Source organism: Caenorhabditis briggsae (assembly GCF_000004555.2).
Source record: "Caenorhabditis briggsae complete genome, chrI, whole genome shotgun sequence".
Lineage (NCBI taxonomy): Eukaryota > Metazoa > Nematoda > Chromadorea > Rhabditida > Rhabditidae > Caenorhabditis > Caenorhabditis briggsae.
Window position 1 is genome coordinate 11,235,418 of NC_013489.2, and position 10,907 is coordinate 11,246,324.

A 10,907-nucleotide genomic window follows, 5' to 3' on the forward strand; every position below is an offset into this window, starting at 1 on the left:
AAATAATATGATGACACTGATCTGGATTCCGTCTCTAGAGATAAGATGCTCGTAAAATTATTGTTGAACTCGTCGAGACCGCCTTGGAGCTTCGGCAGCTCAAAATCGACACCATAGCATTGATCTTGAATTTTACGAGAATGTCCCATATGTGCGGCATACGCTTCCAAAGCTCTTCGGACGCCATCAAGATCCTCGCCAGCTTGCTGCAAACTTTGTGAAACTGTAAATAAAAGAAAAATATTTTTTAAAAATAATTTTTATTTCCTTTAATTTTCCAAATACAAATATTAGAATATATGCTTCTATCGGTACACCTATAAAACCCAAAAAATAATTATTTTAGCAAGTCAGTTTTACCATTTGTATAAACCTTTGAAAATATTATTTGTTTGAACTGGTAAAATTCGCTGATCCCATATGAGCAAAAAATATATATTGAGAGCTCAAAATTTGGCTCAAAAATACAGAATTTTTCATACCGGGCCTTCCGGGCCGGGCACGGGGCTTGAAAATTTCCCCAGGTAAGGAATTTCACAAGTATGGCTTTATTGAAATCTATCTGGCCACTTGATTCAGTACAAATTTTACATTTTTGCAACGGAGTATTTCGATACTTAGAAAAACTATTAGTTGGAAAAAATACCGTTTCGTACAAACTTCAAAATACTGAAAGTTTGATAAGTACAATGGGCAACACTCTTTCACATTTTTCTTCAATTTAGAAATCATTTCCCATTACAGTAAAAGCCCGCAGTGGGAAAATTTTCGATTTTCAGTTCATTACCGCTAAAAAATTTCATTTATAAATACAAATGTTTCAGTAATCAATTTTCGAGATATTCTTTTATTCAGATACCCTGAATTCTTTGTAAATGTGACTAAACTTTTTATTATATTCTCGGATTTCCTTTTCCACCCACAAAAATTTTCGAAATATTCATAATGTGTAATCCTAGTCATAAATCTCTTACAATTGGAGTATTGACATATGCATAAACATGACTGCCTTCACATAGTCATCTTTAATTGCTTTGGTTTTGTTCCGGTACAGTGTCATGTCATACTCTGAAACACCTGCTCCTATTGTATCCTGGGAAAGAGTCTACTAATATCTCATCTTTATACCATCAATAATAGGACTCCAATCGGGGTGCTTACGTGGACTAGCCAGATAACAATGACTTTTGTTGAAAGGGTGTTTTTTTCAAGTTTTTTACAATAGATTTTTTGAAAAATTAAAGTAGGAGAAACGTAATATTTTGCAAGACTGAAGATGATCAACTCATACCACTACTAGAAAACATATTTTTTAATGCTTTGAAACAATAAATGATCTCATGTTTCCCATGAACGCTTCTGAATATTTTTTTCTCGAGTCACCTAGCATCGTAAGAATAGAGAATCAGTACGTTTTGGGATATATTCTGTTCTTTGAAAAGTCCACAGAAATCGATATTTCCTGAATTTTATCGCAGGAAATTCATGAAATTCGATACCTTCGAATTTCAAATAAAATGGCGTAATCAAATTTTAACTAGCTGTAATAATTTTGGCTGGAAGACTCTTTGTCTGTAATTTCTTCCCAGGAGCACTTTTACACTCCCAGCCAGAGATGCAGACGACGAGAGACAGTGGGCGGGGCTAGTCTGCGGACCCCTAAGCCCCGCCCCCTGCCTATATAAGGACCTCAAAAACCGGCATTCATTACCCAGTCATCTCGACTAGCTCTCTCTTTTTCGTCTCATTTATTCTCTAACTATGATGTTCGATTTCCGTTCTCTTATGGCTGAAATTCATGGAATCACTCTCAATGACGGCAACACCGGAATCAAGAAGCGTGTCAGAGCGAATGCTCAATATCTTCGAAATGAAACGGATCTCTTCCTGGAACACAGTATTGAAATTCAAGGAGAGAATCCAGAACGTCCTCGTCTTCCAATGTGGTTCACAATTGCTTTCAATGAACTCAAATCGGAATTTAATTTCAATCAATCATCAGGATTCTCTACTCAACATGTTTCCACGTATGACCCAAATGGGATTGCTCACTCAATTTGGAGAGAACGATGATTTCCCGAAACAAGGAGAAAATGGATTATTGGAGGAGGATCAAAATACATTGGAATACCAAATTCATCAATTCTTGAAAGATGTGACTGTCTATGTTTGGAATGCTCATGTCTTCACAAAACAAGTCAAGGATCTTCCAAAAGTCTACTTCATCACTCTCGATTATTTCAAAAGAAAAGCCGAATCGGAAGAAATGAAACATCTCGTCCAAATGGTTCCAATCCTTCTTCAAACCTACATTCAACACTTTGACGGAATTCAAAACATCGGAATCGACTACGTTCAACGATGCACTTTCCACCACAATCAATGGATCAAATCGTTTGATAACTATCTGACATTTTTTAAATAATTGTTTCCTTAATAAATTTAATAATCTCAAACCGTTTTCTGTTCATACCAATTAGACATGTGTCTAAATCGAATACACAAGACAGGAGATTTCATAAATCTAACAGACTATTGACTCCTAAACAGCATACTATTGGGTTGAGTGTCTCTTCACATAGTCATAAATCCAGTCTTTTTATTCTATTGTTCCGCATTTGACATAGTCGAAACACATGTTCTGAGTATCAGGTTGGTGACATCTACTGGTTGTGTAAGTTAGGCTTTTATCAACCTTCACTAATCCTTCCACCTTTACTTAAACATTTGGGAACCTTCCACAAAACCATGACATGTTCTAACTCTCAACCCTTTTCTAAAAAAAACTATTGCCTTGTTAATGGTACTGTAGTTCAGAGAACGACGTGCCAATCATCCCAATACATGTATCATCGTTTATTATCCATTCAATGCAACTGAGTAAATTTGATCTGAATTTCTTTTTTTCTCAGAACCTATTTGCTTGGCAACTACATTTTCGTGCACTTTCGAAATAATTTTTATTCAAAGAAGAAATGATAAGAAGTTAATAGTATTGACCGTCTTTATCGAAAACAATTTGAACTCTGTTCCGCAAACTTATTATCCCTGCTCTCCAGAACTCCGATGGTTTTGATGCAAAGTAGTTAGTCAGCCATTTTTCAACTTCATCTCTGGTTTTCCATCAAGATGGCATTGGAGAGATCCAAACAACCAATAACGAGACCGGCACATTCGGTCAGTGGTAAACTATAGAAATGAGTCTTAGTTGTTGACTAATGGTGTAAGCAGAGAGAAAGGAGAGAGTATGGCGAATGGGGAGACAGCAGAGAAGGAAAAAAAACTGAAAAGAGAAGAGAAAGATTGGCGATGAAAACATTTTTAAGCGGAAAAAAAACAAAATGGCTGTCTAGGGGTTTATTCAAAAGATTAGCTGAAAAATTGTAAAACTTAGGAAACTTTCATGGAAAATGGTTGAAATACCATACAAAAATATGTTACAGTTGCCAAATTTTTTCTCTCTTTCCTAACTTTATTTTGAATAGAAACCCATTGAATTTTGGTTGGATTAACTATGAAAAAGTTATTTTAAAATAGCCTATTACTCTGGAATTTTTTTTGTTTTCATTCTTTCCATGCAATTTTTTGTGGTTTTTCCGATTTTCGTGAAAAAAGTTCAAAAGCGTTATTTTCAGAAATCTATAAAAAAATCATTTTTTCAGACCTGAAGAATAATAGTCTATTTTTATTCGTTCGTTTGTTTAAAAAAAAGATCAGTTAATGGAGAAAACACAACTAAAACCTTGAAAAATAACCAATTCCACAAGAAGTTTGTGTAAATTTTCTAAATTGAAATGATCCAATCGTAGTCTGGAATCTCGTCTTCCTCGTCAATGCTGTCTGAAAAAAATTCGTCTGGAGATTGTTTTGATTAAAACATTACATAATCTGATATTGGCCAACTCGATGAACTTGAAAACTTTTGTTCCATTTCTCAGTCCGCACAACTCTTTGACAGAAATTGATCCCTTAAAATTGTTTATATAAATTTAGGACTATTTCCCCTTACCTCGAAACATCTCTGATTCCCATTTTTGAACGATACAATGCACGAAACTTTGAGAATCCCATCCATTAGAGCAGTTTCAGAGACTCTGGGGAACTGAATTTTTTTCCGATTTCTAAGAAAACCACATTTTTCTCGTACCTTGAAAATCTCATTAACTTTTTCAACGTCTTGGTTCGCCAGAGTTTTTCGTTTTTGGGATTTGTGTCGCATTGCGGATTTTGAGCATTTTCGGCGGAATTCCATCTGATTATTATAGGGATCGTTTACCGTAAAGCATTTATTAGAAGGGCCCCTGTAATAGTATAAACCGGCCCTTCTATCACAATATAAACCGGCCCTTCTATTACAGGGCCCTTCTAATAAAGCTATTACGGTAATCAAGTAATTAAACTTTTAAAAAAGTTTATTCTACCTCCAAATGCACATATTCCTCAAATTCTGGCCGTTTTCCCTTCTCTTTTTCCGATCGAATCAGCATAACATGAACTGCCAAAAACGAACGATTACGGTCGTAATGAAGCACTGCTTCCACAAATTTTCGAGGATCTCTAAAGTCTGAAATTTACCGAAGAAACCCGGAAATCCCTGATACCGATAAACCAGAAAAAAGATCCAAAATAAAGAGCTTTATAGTCGTTGATGGATGGTGAGAGATCAGGGATGGATTACTGTAGACATATAAGGATTAGGGAAAACAGAGGGATGGACACAGAACACAATTATAAGGGGGGTAGAATATCGTGAAACCTGTAATAGAAGGACTCCCTACTTAGGCCTAATTCATTTTGGTTCCTGTGAGAAACGTCGAAAAGCGCTCCACTGAGAAAATATTTTTAAAATCATGAAGAATATTTTGCCAGTTGATCACTTTTTGATACCTTTCACAAGAAACTAGAAAAATTGGCTCAAAGTTAGATGACCCATCTATTTTAGGTTTTACGGTATTGTAAAAAAGGTAAGAAGATTTTCAGCACATGCTCAACTGAAAAGTGGGAACTGTCGCTTCGCTTTGACGACGCAGTTTTCCTGACCTTCTGGATCCTTCGAAAGCACTTCGACGACGTTCGACAGTTGGGATTTGGATTGTCTGAAAATTATATTGATTACGTTGTGGACACATGGAATAAATAAATACGATTGCTTGGGTTTTCAAAAAGGTTGTGAAACCGTAATTATTTGTTTTATAAACATTCATATAAACACGCCATCGCGGTTGGGAACCTGAAAAACGCGCGCTTCGTCGCACACAAAAGTTGGCTGCGTGCCAGATTCGAAAATTTTGAAACGTGTTTTGAGAAAAACGTGAAGTTAAGCGTTGTTGAGTCGCTACTCACCGAAAAGCCGCGACGCGACCGCGCTACGCGTCCAAACTGTTTTGATCTACGAAAAAGCGCGGAAAAAACGTAATATTTCAGATTTTTGGCTCGTTCGAGCTACTTTCGCGTTTAAGTTTAGTTTTTTTTGCTGAAAAATAGATTCTAGAGATGCTAACGATAATTTTTATACCAAGAAATCAAAATTTTGTTCAGAAAATCCCACTAAATTCACATAAATAAATTTGTTATCTACAGTATCCGTTTTCGCTCCGCCCCTCGTAAATTGACACGAGCGCCGTCTCCGAGATTTTCGGGTGTCACTTTTTTTAATTCGACAATATGTGTTTTTTGAAATTTTCAAAGCTCGTGAAATGACGGGCCCGCCTGGTCGGGCCGGGCCTTCAAAATTTGGGAAAAAGCCCGGCCCGTTACAGGTATGAATGAAGCAGAATTCGTATGTTCAAAAAACTCAAATTTTGATAGAAAAACATTTCTGTTTCGAATACTCATCTTTATGTTAAATTTAATTTTCCTTTGTTAAAGGTGGGGGGACATGAAAAAAATAATGTTCTCGAAATTCCGTTCAAAGATGCCCCTCGAGGAGTTGAACTTGTGAGGGCGATGATTGAGGGTGCGGCGCCGCTACCGACTGAGCCACGCGGGCAAAGAGAAAGCGCACGCCCGATTGCATACATAAAGGCGAGGACGACAGCTGTACGCAGAGTGACATTAAGCGTTGTACACCGTGACGGTAGAATGCATACTCTAGCTACAAAAAAACTACGAAAAATCTCCTGTCCCCCCACCTTTAAGATTTTATGTGGTTTTTTTGGAATATTTCTTTTTTTTTAAAGGAGGCCAGACACCAAAAAAAAGTTTTCCTGATATTTTGCATAGAGAGCCCCCTTGAGGGGTTGAACTCATGACAGGCAGCTCAGGGGTACAGCGCTGCTACCGGCTGAGCTACGGGGGCGCGAAGGCGCCTGACGACCGATGGTCTACATAAGGGCGGCGCGATTTCGTCCGCCGAACTGTCCCCCTGAAATTTTTTGCTGTCTCGCCTCCTTTAATTAGAAAAAAAAACTGTTTCACCAAAATAATGTACCTGCTCTTTTCGTTATGCGATAATAATTCAGACGAATTAGGAAAATCTCAAATTCTGATAAAGAAAATGTCTGTTTCGAATACTCATTTTCATGTTAAATAAAATCTCCCCTTGCTGAGTTTCTACGAATTTTTTTTTGATAATCAAAAAACCCGTTTCACCGTAACCATATTTTAACACTCTTCATTTTCACGACAGTAAGTAGTTCTCATATGTAGTTTCAAACTCACCGAATCCTCAGGAACTCCAGTCAATGGAGTACTGGACATTGGACGTGGAGCTGGACTTCCGATTGGTTCTCTGAAAGTAATTTTGGAAATTAATAGTCAATTAATGTAGAAATGTATAAAAACAACCAAAAAAAGGAAATACCTTGGATGAAGAGCACGAAGAGAGTCGTTGGGTGCTGGAGAGTTGATCGACATGTTGGCTGCAAATTTTTTCGTTTTCTGTTTCAAAACTATTGAACTATATTTTTCGGAGAATGCCCAGAAGTTTTGAGTTTTGAAAATAAAATAAAAGCCTACAAGAATTAGCGGAGCCAAACGATCTTGGACTTCTTGGCGATGGAGAACCTCCCCAGAACTTTGGAGAGAAATTTGAATTGCCGCCAGCCGATTGAACAACACCTGGTGCTTCATCTGGTACACTTAAGAAGTTGGTTTGAATGGCAGGGAGAGTTAGATTTCGTTTGTATGGTGCTTTTCCTGAAACTTCTAGTTATTTTTGGGATCAAGAATGTGTTAGGTTATTGGTTTTTCCTCAAATTAAAAATCTAGTTATTTAATTATTTCCAAGCTATAGAATTATATCTGTTCACCGCGGCAACACCAGTGATTTTCGACCATTTGTTGGTTTATACTAACAGTGAAACCGTCAAAAAGTTGGAAAAAATTACCTTTACTAATCGCTGGTGGTGTAGCTGGAATCTGAACTGAATTCCTTTTCTCTGAAATTTTCATGGCATTCAAAAGTTTTTCGGATGTCTTCTCCGCTTCGTCCGATCCTTGAACCCATTCGTTTTTTGCGGCGGAGAGTTCTCTGGAAATTCAACATTTGGGAATGTAATATGCTATTTTCAGAAGTGCTAGAACACACCGTACGGTTCATAGTTTCTATAAATAACTACTCTGTCATTAATTCTCCGTTGTGCTGTAGATCACATATGCAATACTAGCGAAAAAATTTCAACTGGAGGTAATTGCAATCACTTTCAGATAACTTCACTGAGGATTCAATGAATGTTTTAACTCAAAAACTTTAATTTTTAAATATTTATTTTTCACCTTTCGCTGTAACAAACTGTGCACAAGCTATATTTCTGTGGATTTTGGGTGGTACCACTAGTCACGGAATGAGCACATTTGTCGCATAGTGGCTGAAAATTCCAATTTCGAATTATATTCAAGATAATTCAAATCTTACTGTAGCGCACTTTTTACACTTGGTTCCACTGTTTAAAATGTATCCCAACGTCGTCTGACAGATCGAACAGACACGATTGTTCCATTTTGGAAGTGGAGAAGTGCGTCTAGAAAATCTAAGAATATTTGAAGAATTTCGGGATGTTTTAATACCCATGAGAAATATTTCCGGGTGAGGAGAGTCCACTTTCAGAAGATTCCGATCCGGCAACTGAACTGGCTCGACGTTTCTCCTGGAGACTTGTCTTTTTGATTGCAACGCATGTGGAGAGGGATCTGAAAAATTATTTTCTGTTACAGAAAAGTATTATTTTAGACATCGTAGAAAAACTTTATTAAACATCTATGATCCTCTTCCAATAGTCGAGAAAGCATGAGCATCGAGGTATAAATTTTGTTAGATACAATCAAGATTCTTGAGTCAAGAAAGTTCTAAAATTGTAAAAGTCCTACTTTCTGTATATTCTTCACAAAACTATTCTAGAAAAAGAATTTCGACCACGGCAGGATTCGAACCTACAATCTTCTGCTCCGTAGGCAGACGCGTTATCCATTGCGCCACGCGGCCATAGTGAACGGGGGGGTCAATAGAAGTACACTTGACAGCTGACCTTCAAGGCTTCCCTCTTTTTCGAGTGACACACACCAGGTCAGTGCGGCAACAAAATTTTTTCGGCAATTTGCCGAATACTTTTCGGCAACGTTCGGCAACTCGGCAATTGCCGAAAAAAAATTTCGACAATTTTCAAAAAAAATTTCGACAATTTTCGGCAACAAAAAGTTTTGCGTCTTTTTTTAGTAAAATCGATACGTAACTCGCCTGAAAATGATTCTATCAGGCTCAAAACTACAGAAAATGTGTTTCATAAGTTCCTTAAAAAAGTAATTACAAAAATTGGCAACTCAAGACCACATTTTTTATGCAAACTATTTCTATTTAGCAATAGAGGGTATTCCAATGGTTGAAAATATTTGTTCCGATTGTGAGTTTTGAAAATAGTGCGCTCAACTTGTTAGGCAACTCACGACACACGTTCCCTAGAGATTTGAGACAGTTTGGATAATTTTTTTGATGAGTTGTGACTCATGATATCTATTTTTCTCCTATGCTCACATATTTGAAGCCCATTTTTAGATCCGATGCAAGTATTTTTGATGATTATTGGGACACATTTCCTCTAAAATTCACTCTGAGGGATGATGGTGTTCAAAATTTGGTTTTTCGAACTTCGAAATCATTTTTTTGACTAAAAAATTGTGAAAATCTCTACATTCAAAAAAAATTTCAGTTGCCGAAATTGCCGAAATTTTTTTGTTGAAATCAGCAACGACAGATCGGCAACGGCAGATCGGCAACAAAAATTCGGCAATTTCGGCAATTTGTTGCCGCACAGGCCTGACACACACACGCTAAACACTAGAGCAATCAATGTGTGACCTATTATTTCATGTTTCAAAAAAGTGACAAAATCAGTGGTCATTTGAAAGATGGTTCACCGCATTTGATGTCCGATGTTGATAGAAATTTCTGTAGATTACTGTATTAACTATTTTTAGGGCAACATCTCTTCAGAAAAAAGTCCCATCCTGTCAAGGTTTCTAGGTCACTATCCTGTAGTGAAAGCTTTGAATAGAGTTCAAAAAACGAAAAATTGCGCGAAGCTTGTAATAGAAGGGCCCCTTAAAGGTGGGGGGACATGAGAAAAATAATGTTCTCGAAATTCCGTTCAATGATGCCCCTCGAGGAGTTGAACTTGTGAAGGCGAGGATTGAGGGTGCGGCGCCGCTACCGACTGAGCCACGCGGGCAAAGAGAAAGCGGACGCTCGATTGCATACATAAAGGCGAGGACGACAGCTGTACGCAGAGTGACATTAAGCGTTGTACACCGTGACGGTAGAATGCATACTCTAGCTACAAAAAAACTACGAAAAATCTCCTGTTCCCCCACCTTTAACAGCAGAAGAACCCTTAAACCTTGAGCCGATTTATCTCGATTCCTGTCAAAGGTATAGAAAAGTTGTCAACTGATAAATTGTTTATCAGAATAACCCAAACATTTTGTAACGGGTGAGGCCTTCTATTAAAGGTTCTACGCTAATATTTCAAACTTCTCTAGAAATTATGAAGACTCAAAGATTACTACTACTGTTAAAAGTTTTAAATGATACTTTTAAATGTTTTGAAACAGAAAACAATGCATTTACAATTAGAAAAATGCTGCATAATATTTTTTCAAACTAACCGAATACGATTCTGCTCCGACTGCTGAAACTCCAAATCCTTTTCGAGAACATTCCGAATCGCTTCTTGCTCTTCTGCACTCAATTCCTGAATTGAGTTATTCAAAGCGTCCCAAGTAGAAGTTTCCATACTGAAAATAATGAGAAAATTCTGGAAATCTAGGAAAAGAAATGCATCAAGTAGTAAAAAGAAGAAAAAAGGGGAGAAATCTGATTGGTCAGAAACGAAAACTTCCGGTTTTCATGGATCGGAAGTGCGTAATTGGACTGAAAAGAGACTAAAGAAGATTTTTAGATTTTCAGAGGGGGCGGATTAAAGATGAGGAATCAAAAGAAGGAGAAAAATAGAAATATAAAAAAAGGAGAATTTTTGAATTGAAATTTGATTGGCTAGGAAGAAAATAGAAGGTTTGATATGGATGACGAATTTGGCATTTTTAGGGTTTCTTTATTTATGAATATGGAAAATGTCAACTAGAAAAATGTTTTGGAATCTAATTTTTAGTTTACAGGAATTCTGGAAAATTTCTGAACAGAACAAAGACTTAAAGGGGGACTCCGGTCAATTTTTTTTTGCATTAAAATGTGTTAAAAGTTATCAATTTTCGAATATTATTGCGAAAAAATTCAAAAAAAATCCGAAATTCCCAAAAAAACGCCGTTGAAAAGGAAGAAAATTCAAAAAAAAGGTGCCGCCGGGGGACGAGGATTTTCAGTGAGAAACCTAGGCCACGGCAGCGGGCGCCTTTCCTACGTGGCAAATTTTCCGGATTTTTTTCAATTTAATGTCCGGCAGGTAAAAAACGTAAAA

At 37.0% G+C, this 10,907-nt stretch overlaps 3 protein-coding genes and 1 non-coding gene across 4 annotated transcripts; 1 reads left to right on the forward strand and 3 right to left on the reverse strand.

The window, feature by feature from the left end:
• Positions 1–1,813: 1,813 nt before the first annotated feature.
• CBG08499 lies at positions 1,814–2,425 on the forward strand (the record flags this gene model as incomplete). The annotated part of the gene is made up of 1 exon (XM_002640399.1): positions 1,814–2,425. The coding sequence occupies one exon, from the start codon at positions 1,814–1,816 to the stop codon at positions 2,423–2,425; it is 612 nt and encodes a 203-aa protein (XP_002640445.1).
• A 1,359-nt stretch (positions 2,426–3,784) lies between these two features.
• CBG25406 lies at positions 3,785–4,252 on the reverse strand (the record flags this gene model as incomplete). Its single annotated transcript, XM_045241253.1, has 4 exons — positions 3,785–3,840; positions 3,884–3,968; positions 4,010–4,102; positions 4,148–4,252. 4 exons carry the CDS (start codon positions 4,250–4,252, stop codon positions 3,785–3,787), a joined length of 339 nt encoding a protein of 112 aa, XP_045098803.1.
• Positions 4,253–4,976: 724 nt separating this feature from the next.
• Positions 4,977–10,226, reverse strand: CBG08497 (the record flags this gene model as incomplete). The annotated part of the gene is made up of 9 exons (XM_002640398.1): positions 4,977–5,096; positions 6,661–6,730; positions 6,803–6,860; positions 6,958–7,137; positions 7,329–7,471; positions 7,717–7,808; positions 7,856–7,961; positions 8,008–8,130; positions 10,099–10,226. The coding sequence occupies 9 exons, from the start codon at positions 10,224–10,226 to the stop codon at positions 4,977–4,979; spliced, it is 1,020 nt and encodes a 339-aa protein (XP_002640444.1).
• On the reverse strand, positions 8,350–8,422 carry CBG28419. The gene has a single exon. It is a non-coding gene (tRNA).
• Positions 10,227–10,907: the final 681 nt, after the last annotated feature.